We start from the raw sequence: 16,929 nt of genomic DNA, 5'->3' as shown, positions 1-16,929 counted from the left end.
CAAAGATCTTACTTTTTGGAGAAATGTTTTCCGGTCTGATGAAACAAAAATAGAACTGTTTGACCGTAATGACCATCGTTATGTTTGGAGGAAAAAGGGGGAGGCTTGCAAGCTGAAGAACACCATGCCAACCGTGAAGCACGGGGGTGGCAGCATCATGTTGTGGGGGGTACTTTGCTGCAGCAGGGACTGGTGCACTTCACAAAATAGATGGCATCATGAGGTAGGAAAATTATGTGGATATATTGAAGCAACATCTCAAGACATCAGTCAGGAAGTTAAAGCTTGGTTGCAAATGGTTCTTCCAAATGGACAATGACCCCAAGCATACTTCCAAAGTTGTGGCAAAATGGCTTAAAGACAACAAAGTTAAGGTATTGGAGTGGCCATCACAAAGCCCTGACCTCAATCCTATAGAAAATGTGTGGGCAGAACTGAAAAAGCGTGTGTGAGCAAGGAGGCCTACAAACCTGACTCAGTTACACCAGCTCTGTCAGGAGGAATGGGCCAAAATTCACCCAACTTATTGTGGGAAGCTTGGGGTAGGCTACCTGAAACGTTTGACCCAAGTTAAACAATTTAAAGGCAATCCTACCAAATACTAATTGAGTGTATGTAAACTTCTGACCCACTGGGAATGTGATGAAAGAAATAAAAGCTGAAATAAATCATTCTCTCTACTATTATTCTGACATTTCACATTCTTAAAATAAAGTGGTGATCCTTGCTGCCCTAAGACAGGGAATTTTTATGAGGATTAAATGTTAGGAATTGTGAAAAACGGAGTTTAAATGTTAAGGTGTATGTAAACGTCCGACTTCAACTGTATGCTGCAAGTTATAGGACAAAAACGTTGTTTGTACATTTCGGCACTGTGGAGAGGACTGAAAATGACGCCCTCTGTAGTCTTCTGCTGTCTTCTGTTTGAACCTGATAGTCACAATGATTCAACAACTATGACTCATAGACCATGAAACAGGATGACTCACATACAGGTGGCTTTATCTCATCTATAGTATTCATAGGCAAATGTGTCTCACAGCCACTGGATTTACTGCACTAAAGCAAGGTAAGCTCATACATGTTCAGCAGACATGGGTCAAATGCATGTCATGTGTACTTAGTGTTTGAGGTGTGCTTCATTTGTCTCACTCCTTCAATTAGACTACTCCATTGGTTCCATTGTACAGGGCAAACTAAAACAACAACTCAAGTACAGTTGATATACTGATTGATATACTGATTGATGAGTGACTTTTTTGTCACACCCTGATTTGTTTCACCTGTCTTTGTGCTTGTCTCCACCCCCTCCAGGTGTTGCACATCTTTCCCGTTATCCCCAGTGTGTTCTCTGTTTGTCTGTTGCCGGTTTGTTTTGTTCGTCAAGCCTACCAGCGGTTTTCCCCTTGCTCCTGTCTTTTCTATTGTCTGTTTTTCCGCTTTTAACAATTCTGCCTGCCCTGACCCTGAGCCTGCCTGCCGTTCTGTACCTTATGGACTCTGATCTGGTTTACTGACCTCTGCCTGCCCCTGACCTGTCGTTTTGCCTTCTGCTCTAGTAATAAACTTTTGAAAACATTATAGTTTTCTAGCCAAAATCGTAAAGCAAAATGCTTCTGTGGCCTCGTAAAAATATGAGAACTTATGCCAAAGATAAAGTGAAAAAGTGTTTGCATATATGATTGTAAAATATAGCTTTGCATAAATTGCAGGAAAATACAAATTCAGAGTATGTAGGATTGTTTTTATACTGGTGTATTGCCTTAAATGGTATGTGTGAGACTAATCAATCCAGCTTCACCTACAAATGAAAATTAGAACCATCCACCTCTTAAAGAATTTCAGTTATATGTCAAACACAACTTTTTAAAATGTTTAATATAAGAACAAAATAAATCATGAGCTGTCAGGGAAATTAGGAGGCACTGTTGCAGAGTGCCCACACCCTTAACAGCTCAGGCTAATAGCTGTATTTTCCAGCATTCACTCTTTTTACAAAAAAAAATTACCAATGTCATCATAACATTTTCCCAACAGCTTCTTCTGAGTCAGGACAGTACATACAATTCACATGACTGTAGTGTATAGTGTGTTAAAGAAAACAAACAAACAAGAAACCAGCAGCGTCTACTCCTTGAAGCTACAATATCATATTTCAGCAACAAAGAATGCTTAGTAATTTGTTTATCTTCTGCATTGACATCTGAAGATTTCAAAGGGAAATGTATGATCTCTAGCAGCACCACAACATCAACATACTGGATGCAAACCGATGATGTCTGTGGAAACACTCGTCTTCCTCCATCTACATAGAAACACGCCCTCATTTACATATGTTGTATGTTGGGGTGGTGCTGGAGATGATGAATATGAGTTTAATTTTTTTTTTTAAATGTCCCTTTAAATGTTAATCACAGTTGTATACCTGTATATCACAGGAGGTTGGTGGCACCTGAATTGTGGAGAACGGGCTCGTGGTTTACCATGTGTTTGATGCCATTCCATGGATTCCAGCCATTTTTATGAGCTGTCCTCTCCTCAGCAGCCTCCACTGCTGTATATGAGGATTTAAGTCAATGGTCTTCCATCATCATCATCATATGTCCAGTCGTTGATTATACTATATACAGTGTATTTAGGTTTATGTCACTGGAAAGTAATGATAGTGACATAACAAGGGTTCACCATATAGGCATGTTTATGTGTATTGTACAAATAATGCAGTTACTATTAGCACAACACCAAATAAGTTTAATATTGGGAATAAAATCTGTGGTCTAGGGAGAGTAGGGCTGATTCAACTATTACGGCTGAATTGGCCCCAAAAGGAAAGAAATGTTTCCCTTGATAATAAAATATTTAAATGTCTCACAACACAAAACAACTTCCTGAATTCATGTCGCACATAACAATTTTATGATTTGCCTTAATTTGGAAGAAATTCCATCCTTCATAAAACGTATAAAAAACAATTTGAATATATCTGATTCAATTCCAAATTAGATGTGTGTGTGACATTTGTAGGTTATCAGTTTGTTTTTTTTACTCAAAGAGGGATGATCACTTTCTGCATAAAGGATTTTCTGAATTGGACTGGCTCGAGGATTTTTGGTCCTCTGGCAGACTACATCAAACAACCTGCCAGACTCTATATGCTGACTGGTGCAGATGAAACAGAGCTGGCCCTGGACTCTCGTGTTTTGCGTGTGGGTATGGTAACGACACAGCATGAGATGCCAACTGTAGCCTCTGGCAACTCATCATCCTCAGTCCATACATTGAGGTCAGGGTTATACACCTGGATGCATTTCTTGTACCTCTTCTCAATCTCATTCCAGCCTCCAAGGAGATAGATCTTATTATTCATGCTGACTATACCAGCAGTGCTCACTCCTGTGTTTAGCGGGGCAGAGTAGCTCCACTGTCCATTGTGAGGGTTGAAACACTCAACAGCCAAGACATCCACCCTCTCTCCACGACCACCCAGCTGGCTGCCACCAATCACATAAGCCCGGTCTCCGACTGTAGCAGTGGAATGCCAGCCTCTAGGGGAGCTCAAACTGTTCTTATCCTGCCACATATCAGTGGAAGGGTTATAGCTGCACACAGCCCTGGAGTACGCATTGTTGATGTAACCACCACTAACAAGGATCTTGCCATCAATGACAGAGCTGGCGTGGCAGCACCGGGGGATCTCCATGGGGGTCTTCATCTGCCATTGGTTGGAGGAAGGCACGTAGCACTCCATTGAAGCTTGGCATCCATCAGAGTTACGACCTCCAATAGCGAACAAGAGACCATTGAAGGTGTTGAGACTGAAGTGGGTGCGCTTCTGGATCATGTTGGTCAAATGAATCCAGGTGTTGAATCGAGGATCATACCTAATGGACAAAGACATGTTATTAGATACAAATTATTATTTGAATGTACAGTACAATATCTTGTCATGGTCTGTGTAATATCAGCCATACTATAAGAACAGAAAGGATACATTTACAATAGAATAAGCTCATACAGAAGCAAATGTTCACCTGCAGAAGTTGCTGACAGCATGTTTCGCCTGGTTCCTAGCATCATTCTGGTCTTCGCCACCAGCAACATAAAGGAAGCCATCCAGGACTGCCACACACTGATTGAAGCTCTTGGCTGGCATCTCTGTCAGCCTATTCCATACGTCATCCTCATCCCTGTAGAGAACCTCTTTGCTGAGAGATTTTTCTGCCAAAGCTGGTCGTCCACCCACTGTCAGCATGACACGGAGGCCACCACGTACCTTTGTTCTGCGGGACTGCAAAATGTTCTGCTGGTAAGGCAACAGGTGGTAATTCATGGCGTCCACCAGGAGACGATGGCACTCGGGGTCCTGCATCATTCTGGGCACATTCTGGACATGATTGACCAGGTCCATAGCTGAGATGGTGCCAAAGCGAATGTTGGTCAGAAGATCTGGGGCGTATTTCAGTCTCTTCTCATCGAAGTCCAACCACTTCATGGCTATCTGGAAGGCTGTAATCTCAGAGGGCAATTGCAGGGAGTCATCACTGAGGAAGTCATTGATCTGCTCGTAGGTGAGCTTCCGGAACTGTTCCATCTCAGAGAACTCGATAAAGTTCCCCCTCATGAACTTCTGGGCGGCTTCTTTGGTTTCTTTGAGGCCGTAGGTGTCGGCAATGTTGGCCACGTACATGCAGTTCTCCACGCTGAGCTCCTGCATGAGGAAGTCGCTGCACATCTTCACCAGAGTGTTGATCTTCAACAACATGGCTGCTGCAATGGTGCTGCCAATGCTGTACAACGACAGGGTTAGTTTACCTGAGTAGGCGTATGTGATGGCAGTGGCCAGGCCTGTGGGTGAAAGGTCATTCAAGTCGATCTTCGTGAGGGCGGAATCCTTCTTCAGGATATTCTGAATGTACTCACTGCAGGAGGCCATGACAACTTTATGGACATCAAAGGACTTTGACTTGGTGGAGACGGTCAGGTCGCAGAGGAAACTGTCCTGCCTCATGGTACAAAGACCTTCCAGGAGGTTAGGAGCATAGACAGGGTCAGTGACTTCACTTGAGATGCAGGTGAAGCTGTTTCCTCCCTCCAACAAGGTGTTCAGCCCGTTAATGTTTTTGATCGGGCTATCCTCGACCATTATAGTAATTTCATTGTTATCCCCTTTGTTCTTTTTGGCAGTCTTGTTTTTTTTGGGTGCCATGGCTGCAACAGATGGACACAGCCCAGACCTACTTGAAGGAAAATAAGAATATGTCAGAGCAATAGCAACCTGTTGAAATGAAAAAACAATCACAACACCATATGGCAACTAATACATTTATGACAAATCTGACAGATGTACAGTTGAGTGAAATAATTGTCACACAAAATATTGTCAAATTCAAATGTGTAATATCATAATCATTACAGCTTTACTTGTATTTGTGGTTATAAGTCGGCCTTCTTTTCGAAAAGTCAGTCCTGCATCTAGGCATGTTATATACGTTGCTGCGGCCATTTGGCAATGTATGTTGTGGAATAATTGACAAAGTGGCTGAATACAGTGTGAACAAGTGAGGCTGTCTGAAGAAAACACAATAATTTCTTTGCATTTATACTGTTATTTTGATATTTGTAAGTTGCAACCAAAGTTCGACACCTTAATGAAAATATAAACCGTTGTATTTTTTACATTTATTTTAATATACATTTGGAGACGATTGTGACAAGGGTATTACATTCTCTAACAGTATGAAGGCCCATTCTATCCTACTTGCATTTTTTTACATTAAAATTTGATAACAATTCAAAGCAATGTTGTTAGACATAATCAACGTAAACATCATTACAATAGACTACCATTTTTCTCCATCAAATAAGTTAAAATGACATATAGTTGGCCTATTCCAGAATAATGCTGTAGCGCAAGTCAGCGAATCAACATTCCGCTATCTGCATCTGTCGCGATGTATCAGTTCTGTGACCAGGAATAGCAACGCTGGATAGCTCACCCATGACGTTCCTTTTATAGACTTGTGTCAGGAGGACCTAGCCAAATGTCCTTCTAAAAAGTTCAGTTAATTCTGAAGATTTTAAAAAAGAAGGCCCAATGATCAACTAATCAATTAAATAATTCACCTTTGTAGAAATTATAAATGTAAAGAAACTGAAAGTTGAAAGAAAAATCCAAAACATTATCCAGAAAGTCAGCAGATCTATAATTATAGCCTAAAAAATAATCAGCCTTTTGTAATAACATTCCTAGTTAATTTGAAATCTGATGGAAATAAACTGACAATAAAACTATAGTGTCAAACCTACACATTAGGTTACTGTATTGTGTCACTGTGCCAAAATCAAACCAAACATGTTAACAAACATTTAGGCAACTTTTGTAATTGACAGACAGACACAAAGACATTACAAACATAGGAATAATATGGCCTAAACGTGGCTTACTTACCAAAGAGATGAGAAGCAGGTGAAAAAAGACTTGCACCTTCAGATAGTGGGCGATAGAGACTGGTTATACTCAACAGTGCCAGAAAAGTGGAGTAAACTCCTCCTCTGAGCATGCGAATGGAAGTATTGCCCAATACGTGTGAGGGGGACACAATACTAGTCTACTGACTTGTAATATGGTAGCTGGGATCACCCAGAATAACTTCAATCAAATTCAATTAAATGTATTTATAAAGCCCTTCTTACATCAGCTGATGTCACAAAGTGCTGCACAGAAACCCAGCCTAAAACCCCAAACAGCAAGCAATGCAGGTGTAGAAGCACGGTGGCTAGGAAAAACTACCTAGAAAGGCCAGAACCTAGGAAGAAACCTAGAGAGGAACCAGGCTCTGAGGGGTGGCCAGTCCTCTTCTGGATGTGCCAGGTGGAAATTATAACAGAACATGGCCAAGATGTTCAAATGTTCATAGATGACCAGCAGGGTCAAATAATAAGTTGTTGTCGAGGGTGCAACAGGTCAACACCTCAGGAGTAAATGTCAGTTGGCTTTTCATAGCTGATCATTGAGAGTATCTCTACTTCTCCTGCTGTCTATAGAGAGTTGAAAACAGCAGGTCTGGGACAGATAGCATGTCCGGTGAACAGGTCAGGGTTTTAACTTGTCATATAGCATAGGCTACATTCAAATCCATCTCTCTGGCTTGATTATCATGGGTAGGGCCCAATTGTCAACCCAATGGAATAACTCAAATAGACGTCATGGTTATCTGGTGATTCATTCGACTAGTGATAAAGTTCCGATTGCAAATGGAGAAAAAATATTATCATGAGAATGAAGATTCTCAGACAACAGTGATGTCTAATGTGTCTTAAGGATGTGTCATTTGTGACTTTAGGACCACATCATTTCATCGGCTCATTTGTATACTAAAGGATTTTTGGGATGGTCTGATGTAGAGGGGTCTTTTACAGTGACACTGACATCTGCTCACGTTCACTAATTGATATTTGTATAATTGGACATACCTCTTTAATAAAAAACACTTTGACACTGCCCCTTATATAACGTGACTGTGGTGCAGTAGCGCTTTCGGGTCAATGAATGCACGTGAGCCAACGTGATGGACGCACTTGACGTGTCGAAGAAAGTGCTGCAGTTAAAACTTCAGCTCAAAGAAACGACAGAATCAAAGAAGGTATTTTAGACGCACTAGTGTAATTGCTTGTAGTTTTACGCCGGTTATTTATTGTACAATTACTCTACCTGAACAGTAATAAATAGATTAACACCAATGGTTCAAATTTGATAGCCTTCTCGACTGAATCACAATTATTGTACGGGAGGCTAGTGATGGAAGCACTGAGGTTTACAAAATAAGTCACGTGGTCTATTTAAACATATTCAATGTCAGCAGGGCTGCTCCCCCAAATCAATTCATTAAATGCGTGTTTTGTTTGACACATGCATGTTTGGAAGAGTTTATGAACAACTTTAACAACATGGGACTCTTGTGACTAAGTATATGCTGCTGGTGATGCGTTGTCAGCATGTGTGCAACAACTTCATATTGGGGTAGGCGTGAGGAGGGTTATGGCAGGAAGTGCTGCAGCTAATGTCAAAGTGACGTCAAAAATAGCCTGTTCGAGTCGCATTGATTTTTTTTTTTTTTTTTTTTTTGGGGATTTTAGTTTACCCATTTCCTTACCTTAACACAATTCACATAACCTACGAAAAGTCACATTTGACATAAAATGCTTCCCGTCTAGTCAACCAGTGTGGAGTGGGGAAGATTGTTGGGGGGAATGAGAAGTGCTCTGGCGCTATAATTAACAACCCAGCCAGTTGCCCAACTTGTGGCTGCTGTCTGTCAACTCGGCGCTGAGTTGCGGAAACACTTACTGGAATAGTTATGTTTGAGAGAATTATGAATACAGATGAAACGTTTGCCACCTGTCACGTGAATACCTTGTTTCTGGGTTGGATGTGAGTCCTCTGCTGCACACATGCAGTAGGCTACATACTGTAGGCAGCCACATTTTTACAACTGATGTGGATGCTGGGAGGGGATTGTCCCATACTACTTCAGCAATTTTGACTTTCTAGGAGTACTTGACTCAAACTGAAATAGGATCAGGTATTCACTTTGGGTGCTGTTACTGTTTCTATGTAGGTGCAGGAGCACCACAATAATTAAGAGGAACAGGACCTCAAGCAGTAGAACATTTTAGGTGCTGGTACTCTACTCTGGTGCGCTCATGTCCAAATCAAGCACTGCTTTTTAGTGAACTGAAATGAGGATTACCATATTGTGCATGTCTGTCCATTAGTTGCCGTTTCAGCTTTTGTTAACTTTTTTAAAAACTTTTTTTTCTCATACAAACTCGGCATGATCCCAGTGGTGGTTGTTCATGATAAACATGATCCCCCCGTGGTAGTTGTTCATGATAAACATGATCCCCATGATCCCCCCCGTGGTAGTTGTTCATGATAAACATGATCCCCCGTGGTAGTTGTTCATGATAAACATGATCCCCCCCGTGGTAGTTGTTCATGATAAACATGATCCCCCCGTGGTAGTTGTTCATGATAAACATGATCCCCCTCCCCCGTGGTAGTTGTTCATGATAAACATGTTAGGCGTTCTAATCGTACAAGGACAGTTTTGTACAAATGTTTGGAAATGGGCACTATGTTTGCATCCTAATGTAAACTGAAAATGTATACCATATAAAGTCTTTGGTTTATGCATAGCCATCTGTTTATCTTACAGGTCCTGAAAATCTTAAAGAAACTAAGGGAGTTGGATATAACCCTAGACATTCTTGCAGTAAGACACTCCTATACTTAAAATTGTGTGTGTGTTGCATGAAGAGTTGTGGTTTGCATGTGCCCATTTGTACTCAATGTATTTTTGTCTTGATTATGATTAGGAGACTGGAATCGGCAAAGCTGTAAACTCTTTGCGCAAGCATGGGGATGCAGGAGAAGCTGTTAGGCTATTGGTCAGTCACTGGAAGAAATTGGTTCCTAAAGAAACCTTGAGGTATTGTACTTAACACACTTACTTTGGAATAATTTGAATGATTGTCCAGTGTTCATTACTAGAGTGTTTGAATTTCTCCCTCATACAGCCATACAGAGAAGGATGCTTCGCAGAGCAAGCTTTTGGTAACCGCTGCAGAGATTCAAAACCGTTCAAAAGAGGCGTGCTCAAAAATAGAGGACCGAAGTCAAAATACTTCAGAAGATGAGCGTTTAAAAACCGTTGAGGACAACCAAGATGGTCCTACTTCAAGAGGGGTGCATTTGAAAACTGATGAGAAAAACAAAGGCACTTCAGAAAAAGAGCATTTGAAAACTGACAGAAATGAAGAAAGTTTGGAAACTGAATACAAAAACCAAGGTACTTCCAAAGATGAGCATTTGAAAACTGAAGACAAAAACCAAGGTACTGCAGAGATGTCTCATTTACAGGAAGTAGATGAAGACTCAAGTGAATTGAAAAATGATAATTTTAAAAGTGAGAAGGAAAACAAGCGTACTTGGAAGAAGGACAAGGATGAGGGGAAAAAACAGAAGGGGACACGAGAGTGTTTAATGGTTACTGGAAAAAAAAGTAATTGGAGTAGAAATTCTGAAGATGAAAATGTTGTGCTGCCAAACACAACATTCTCATCTAAGAGCAGCCACAAGAAAGCCAAGTCAATTTCCAGGGAAGAATCTAACAATTCAGATAACGGAGGGAAATGTGGGATAAGGAGAGACTCCAATAGAAAAACACTGCCGTGTCCTAAACCATCCAGCGACGAGTCGTCAAAATCTAAACCTGATAGAAAATGGACAGTTATTGACAAATCCAATGACCAAGACAACAAAAAAGTGAGTGACTCCCTAGGTTGTAATGGAGAGAGGCGGAAACCAAGTGAAAGAAATCAAGTCTGCCATGAAGACAAAAAGACTAAACAAGAGGGAAAATCAAAGACCAAAGAGAAAATGGCGATTGAGGACAAGCCGAATGGCGATGACGTCGAGGTGCCCTCCATGTCTTTTGAGTCTTTCTTGAGCTATGACATCAACACGCCTAAGAGGAAGAAAAAATCTGACAGTAAAAAAACACCTAAGAAACTTAAGACTGTTGAAAAAGAAGTAAAGGTTGTGAAGACACCCAGCACGAAAACCAATAAGCAGTTACCTGCGGCGACTGCAGATTTTTCACTGCCTAAAAAGGTACATTTGGCATGGAGTTGTAATGCATTGTAAATATTTTCATAAATGTTTTGAGGTGACATTCTGATTCAACAATGTCGCATTGATCAAAGACATCCTTTTTAAGGCTATGAATGGGTCTGTGATGGACTTGCTTAATATTCCATTGCCAACATTTCTACCCGAATATGACGAGCTCTCCAACTTCAACTACTACGACAGGAAAAGTGAGTGTAAACTGTGGTATTTTTTTCCCCAAGGGTTTGTGATTGAGCAAATTTAATCTTTACAAACTTAATCTAACTCCACTGAACATGTAGTTGCATGTCATGACTTGAATCCTATTTTATCTTGCTATGTAAAATGCTGGGCTCCCTTGTTAGACCTTGGTCTCAATGGGACTCCCTGTTGAATTAATGATCAAATAAAGTATTTTCGGGGTGTTATGTGTAATTTGTTTCAGTGGAAGAGAAATCTAAAGTCTTGGTCTCTGAGGGCCCGGTCTTCACTGGTCAAAGACTCAACCGGAAGATGCAGGTCTATTCTGGTGCAAAGTCCGCCTTTCTCCCAACCATGATGTCCTTGTACCAGCAATGTATCCGGGCACTGCAGAACAACATTGACTGTGAGTATGGCCCAGGCAGGGAACCTCAACACTCTTACGCAGGCTCTCCTTTGGATGGAGAGAATGTTAACGCTCTGATCTTTTCTTAGTGCTCTATGAGATCGGAGGGGTCCCATTTGAAATCCTTGAGCCAGTACTAGAGCGCTGTACACCCGATCAGCTGTTTCGTATTGAAGAGTGCAACCCGGTAAGAATCCCATTCTTAAGTTGATTTTGAGGTGGCCTGATTTAAGTGTTGTGCCTGCAAGGGTTAATGCTGGACAGGCCTCCCATCACTTTACCCCTGAGTGCCAACCTGCAAGTACTTCCTGTATGTCTGATAGTGCTGCATAGGTAATATGGCTTCACCATGGCAACTTGGTATAAAACTAATATTCTTACACCAATTTGACACTTCATAGATGTGAATACTGATGGCTTAGATTTGTAAGGTTTGGTAAGAAATATGGGTACTGTGAGCAGATTTTACATTTTCACTGATCAGCCAATACAGGTTGGTTGTTTAGCAAGAAAACTGATGCGCACGCTACTATGGGACAAAACACTTGGTTGGCTTAGATTATTTACAACATATAAACTATATTTCAATGTTTAAATACATTTGCACAATGAGTGCTTGTGTCAAATACATTGTTATTGTTGTTGGTTGGCTAGCTAGCAATTTTTTTTGCCAAATTAGCATAGATATGACATTAGTCAACACCTCAACAAGACATGGTATCAAGAACAAGCTCACACGAGCCACCTACGATTCCCCACATGGCAGCTTCTTCTCATTGTTGCTAGCTATCTGGCCATCCAGAATCACAGGACTTCTGCCCCATTGAATCGTGCACATCGTTTTTGTGAAGTTGTCAGCTAAACCGTCTATGCTCTCTGACAGATGTATGTTGGATTGACTGATCACTTATGGGAGAAGCACTGTCAGCGGGACTTCAGGAATGCCCATCTAGAGGAGTACGAGTCCTGGAGAGAGATGCATATGAGGCTATCTGAGGAAAGGGAGAGGAAGCTTCAAAGACTGACTAAAACCATAGTCTCTGCCCATTCAGGAAAACCCAAAGGTTTGCCATTTCATCATGTTTTTCTATTGCTTCACATCATTCACAGGAAATCCTTGACATTCAAGTTCTTGGACAGGTCGAAAAGTAACCCTAGATGTCTTACCATTCAGCCTTTGGACAGTGCTCATGCTCTGACGTCAAATTATGCTACCTTTTTAAACTGAGATCCTCCACTTTACAACTCTGGTCTTGGGTTGAAAATGACTGAGCAACAGTTGGCCCAGTTGTTTTGAAGTGATCTGAGCAAGACTACCCCTTAATGCTGACCAGGCACTGGGTTAATGTCGACCTGGCCATCTGTCCCCCGACCAACAGAGGCTATGAATAGATCTAAAGGGTGACTGGCTACGGGGTTAAATCTAAACCTTGTCAATCTGTCATGGCCTCTGCTGGCCTTGTAGGGCTGGAGATTATGTAGAATAAAGCCTTTCCCATCACTGACTGGGGTTCTGTAAAATCCATATCACCCCATTTCTAACAGTAAACTAAATGCTATAGTGCAATTATTCCTTAATGTGTAAATGGTAGTATTTTTATTATTGGGTCAAACATCTTTGGTTTGTCTCTCCAATCATATCTTATAGACTCCACACAGTTGGCATATTGACTTACTGTAGGTCTTTTCACTAATACTAGTTGTGGAATAAGAATTTGTCTTCTAAAATGTAATTTCTTCCCTCTTTCTCCCACTCACAGGCCGGCAGGTGAAAATGGCGTTTATTAACTCTGTTGCCAAGCCGCCTAGAAATGTGAGAATTCAGCAAGAGATCCATGGAACTGCAAGACATCCACGAATCCAGCAGGAGAACAATGGACCTACTGGTGTCGTACTGCCGCCTCACCCACTGGACAGGCCCAGGTCTGTCCCCACCATCCTGTCATTCTCATATTGACCATGGTGACAAAGATGCCTACATACAAATGTATATGCCAGAAAATACATTATTCTTGCTCCAAGTATGACAACCATACATCTTATGGAGTTGCTATCCTTTGAATAATTTAGAATTTAAACTGAAATTAATTTTAATCAATATCTTGATGAACTGTAATTTTTTCCTAATATAATTTCATAAGATGGGTAACAACTCAATACTGTGCCTAATGTATGCACTAGAGGATCATAACACATGGTTGGCTCATGTCATTGTACTTTCATTGGTAGCTCAATCACCTGACCACAGACAGGGTTTATTTGTTCCCATGGTCTACGCGCTACTCCCCCAAATGAAAATAACCAGCAACGGTTGCTAAACAGAGCCATAACCTGGCTGTTAAGATCGTGGTAGTGCTAGATTAAATACCTTTCTCTCGAGAAGGGTGCCGGATGAACTGGTTTCATTCTCCTTAGTCAGTCATTCTGCTTGTCCTCAGTTTTGCACTGCAACAAATCATTGTAATAGACATTGTTCACTAGACTTGACTCAATAAATTTGGCAGTATCAATACAACAAATGGTTTTAGACATTTCTGGTGGCGCTTTTGAACTGATGCTATTTAAACCATTTAAAAAAAACAGATTTGTTCAAACTCCAACATGTTTGTTAATCCTTTTCTGTCGGAGTATGGTTTACAGTTTCTCTAACAGTGTTATTAAATCATTTGTGTGTGTGTATGCAATTGGGATGTAACCGTAATGTAGACGCCATGATCTTAACACTGTGCACTGCCTCTCCTCAGTGTCAAGGCCCAGGAAAACAGAGCCAGACCCTGCTATGTTGAACCTCCTAGGCCAAGCACCACTGTCTCTGGGACAAGCCAAGGACAAGATTCCCGCAAAAAAACACGTAAGTAGAATCACTTGGCACCTAATGGGTTAACAATACTTCACTACTGATTCATGAACAGTGTAATTGTATTGACATTATTTCTAACTTTTTACTCCAGGGACTGATTCCTTTTGTGAGGCTAATGGTAATATACGTGGATCAAATTGTATTTTCCCATTTTGTGCATGCAGCTGTCGTAGGCCAGCAACTTCTAGTAGAAGTCCATGCTTGTGCCTTAATGCAGGATTACATTTTAACCAGCAGGTGATAAAGGTCTGCATTCCCACAAAGTGGGGGATTTGTGAGAAGTGAGTTTGACTGTTGGATTACATCAACACTCTGCTGAATTACTTTGTGTAGGAGTAGAAATGGCCTGTTCACAATGGCTACATAACATTTATTTGTTTTCCTTGAAATATACCAGCATCTTTCATTCAATTCAGAAATGCGTTTTGTCCTACAAAGACTTGGTGTATTCATTACGGAAACTGTTCACTCTTTATGAACCAAACGGAAGCAAACAGAGCAAAACAAGAGTTTCTACTGGACAAATTCAGAGGTTCTGTTTGCTTCAGTTTACACTGACTCTGTTAACATTTCTTAATGAATACACCCCATGCCAATGGTATACAGAAGGTGTACTTGTGAAGATCAAATATAGAAATCAACATCAGTCTGGCCGTTCATAATCCTAGACCGGTCAAATTAGCCTGTGGAACCAGCTTGATCAGTGTTAACCATTGTTTTTACTGTGAAATGCACAGATGAGGCTTGTTACACCAGGCTATGGCCAAGTTGCGAACGTTCTACTTCTTCTTTCTCTTGAGGGGTGGCACCTATGATGGCAAAGTCTCTGAAGGCCTTTAAAACGATGGGGCGTAGATGAAGGCCCTAAGAGGATGGATGGACTGCTGGAAACTTGTGGATACAGGTGCATTGATTCCACTTCATGCCTTTTCACTATTCATTCCAGGGCAAATGTCCCTTTCTTGGCCTACTTTACTTTTCAAGACCAAATTGGAGCTGTAACTATACACTGAGTATACAAAACATTAAGGACACCTACTGTTTCCAGGAGACTGACCAGTTGAATCCAAGTGAAAGCTATGATCCCTTATTGATGTCACTTGTGAAATTCACTTCAATCAGTGTAGATGAGGGGGAGGAGATGGGCTAAAGAAGGATTTTTAAGCCTTGAGACATGGCTTGTGTATGTGTGGCATTCAGAGGGAGAATTGGCAAGAACGGTACGACATCCAGCCAACTTGACAACTGTGGAATGCTTTCGACACTTTGTAGAGTCCATTCCTGACGAATTAAGGCTGTTCTGAGGGGTGGGGGGTGTGCAACTCAATATTAGGAAGGTGTGTTCTTAATGTTTTGTATACTCAGTGTAGCTATTGGGCCGGGCCGTCTTTGTATGAAGTTTTTTGCCCATGCTGCATGTAAAACAATTGCTGCATTTGAATGATGGGTATGTTTCAATGTTATGTGTTTGTTCATATTGTCAAACACTGAATTGCACTATTAAATATGATGAAAACCATGCATTGTTTTTGGCCTTTCATCTATTTGTGGACATGGCGCTAACTGCCAAAATAAAGGAAACCCCAACGGTGTCTTAATAGAGCGTTTGGCTACAACGAACCAGAGTCTGGGACTCTACTGGAAGGATCCCACACCATTCTGCTGTGAGAAATTCCATTGGGTGTTCTGTTGCTGGTGGGAAACGCTGTCTCAGGCCCAGCTCCAGATTCTCCCATAAGTGTTCAATTGGGTTGATCTGGTGACCGAGACGACAATGGCATATGGTTTACATGCTCATCAAACCATTCAGTGACCATTTGTTCCCTGTGGAGGGGGGCATAGTCTTCTGATGGTGGCATAGCCATGGTAGCAAAAATACTTTAATTGCCTGCCCAGCTATTTTAAACATGACCCTAAGCATGGTAATTGCTTAATTCAGGAACCACACCCTTGTGGAACCACCTGCGTTCAATATCCATTGTATCCCTCATTTACGCAAGTGTAAACATTATTTTGGCAGATACCTGTATGCCTGTTATTTTCAGGGGGCTACTGTTGTCATTTAGTATGTTCTAGTGCCTCTTAGTGGATAAGAAGAAAATGCAAGTGTTATGCCCATATTATCAACAATAATTTTTTTTTTCACCATTGAGCAGTGGTTCTCAACATTTTTGGTTACTGGACACAGGTGTCAAACTCATTCCATGAAGGCCTTGTATCTGCTGGCTTTTGGTTTTTCCTTTAAATGAATACCTGGAAAGTAAGAGCGGAGTTCCTTACTAATTAGTGACCTTTATTCATCAAGTACAAGGGAAGAATGTACCTGCAGACAATCGGCCCTCTGTGGAATGCGTTTGAGGTGCTGTACACAACACATTTGGCTCTACCCAAAATACCCCATCAACTGATCCCAATGCCCATGTTCTTATGAGTCTTCCCAAGTACCTTCTGTGGGTATGCCAGGTACTAGTAGAGTTACCCCAGGGTTGAGACCCGCTGACCTAGATGTTCATCAAGTGAAGACTGATTAATCCTGAATTACTAAAGCAATCGTTGACTTGAGTTCAGACGGTACGCCCTCACTATTTAGAAAATGGGTTCTATATTTGTATTCATTGCTTTTTGATGGATGGACCTACATCAATGGTGCATTCAGTATGACAACTGTGTTCAACGGTTTAATTCAACGGAACCGGTACTGTACTGATATTTACTGGTCGTAAAGAACTGTGTGGTTATGGTGGCCCAGAGGGTGATTGTGTATGAGTTTTGCGATATCTAATGGTCACA

The 16,929-nt window shown here is 41.2% G+C and overlaps 2 protein-coding genes across 5 annotated transcripts; one reads left to right on the top strand and one right to left on the bottom strand.

Moving 5' to 3' along the window:
* Positions 1 to 1,860: 1,860 nt before the first annotated feature.
* On the bottom strand, positions 1,861 to 6,546 carry klhl31 (kelch-like family member 31). 2 transcript variants are annotated; one of them, XM_024388314.2, is made up of 3 exons: positions 6,449 to 6,546; positions 4,032 to 5,234; positions 1,861 to 3,881 (listed from the first exon to the last, which is right to left on the bottom strand). In XM_024388314.2, the coding sequence occupies exons 2-3, from the start codon at positions 5,204 to 5,206 to the stop codon at positions 3,149 to 3,151; spliced, it is 1,908 nt and encodes a 635-aa protein (XP_024244082.1). In that variant the 5' UTR covers positions 5,207 to 5,234; positions 6,449 to 6,546; the 3' UTR covers positions 1,861 to 3,148. The 2 variants fall into 2 exon arrangements, with proteins under 2 accessions (XP_024244082.1, XP_024244083.1); XM_024388315.2 differs by having other exon boundaries at positions 4,032 to 5,237; positions 6,449 to 6,541.
* A 979-nt stretch (positions 6,547 to 7,525) lies between these two features.
* On the top strand, positions 7,526 to 16,289 carry eloal (elongin A, like). 3 transcript variants are annotated; one of them, XM_042306267.1, is made up of 12 exons: positions 7,526 to 7,643; positions 9,219 to 9,275; positions 9,379 to 9,491; positions 9,580 to 10,675; positions 10,782 to 10,881; positions 11,118 to 11,279; positions 11,369 to 11,466; positions 12,163 to 12,343; positions 13,040 to 13,202; positions 14,024 to 14,130; positions 14,377 to 14,420; positions 14,940 to 16,289. In XM_042306267.1, the coding sequence occupies exons 1-11, from the start codon at positions 7,569 to 7,571 to the stop codon at positions 14,415 to 14,417; spliced, it is 2,193 nt and encodes a 730-aa protein (XP_042162201.1). In that variant the 5' UTR covers positions 7,526 to 7,568; the 3' UTR covers positions 14,418 to 14,420; positions 14,940 to 16,289. The 3 variants fall into 3 exon arrangements, with proteins under 3 accessions (XP_042162201.1, XP_024244079.1, XP_024244080.1); XM_024388311.2 differs by lacking the exon at positions 14,940 to 16,289 and having other exon boundaries at positions 14,304 to 14,395; XM_024388312.2 differs by lacking the exon at positions 14,377 to 14,420 and having other exon boundaries at positions 7,527 to 7,643.
* The last annotated feature ends 640 nt before the right edge of the window (positions 16,290 to 16,929 follow it).

This window comes from Oncorhynchus tshawytscha, linkage group LG25 (assembly GCF_018296145.1).
Source record: "Oncorhynchus tshawytscha isolate Ot180627B linkage group LG25, Otsh_v2.0, whole genome shotgun sequence".
In the NCBI taxonomy this organism is placed as follows: Eukaryota; Metazoa; Chordata; class Actinopteri; order Salmoniformes; family Salmonidae; genus Oncorhynchus; species Oncorhynchus tshawytscha.
Note: the sequence above shows the minus strand (reverse complement) of the source record. Positions and strands in the feature narration are given on the sequence as shown.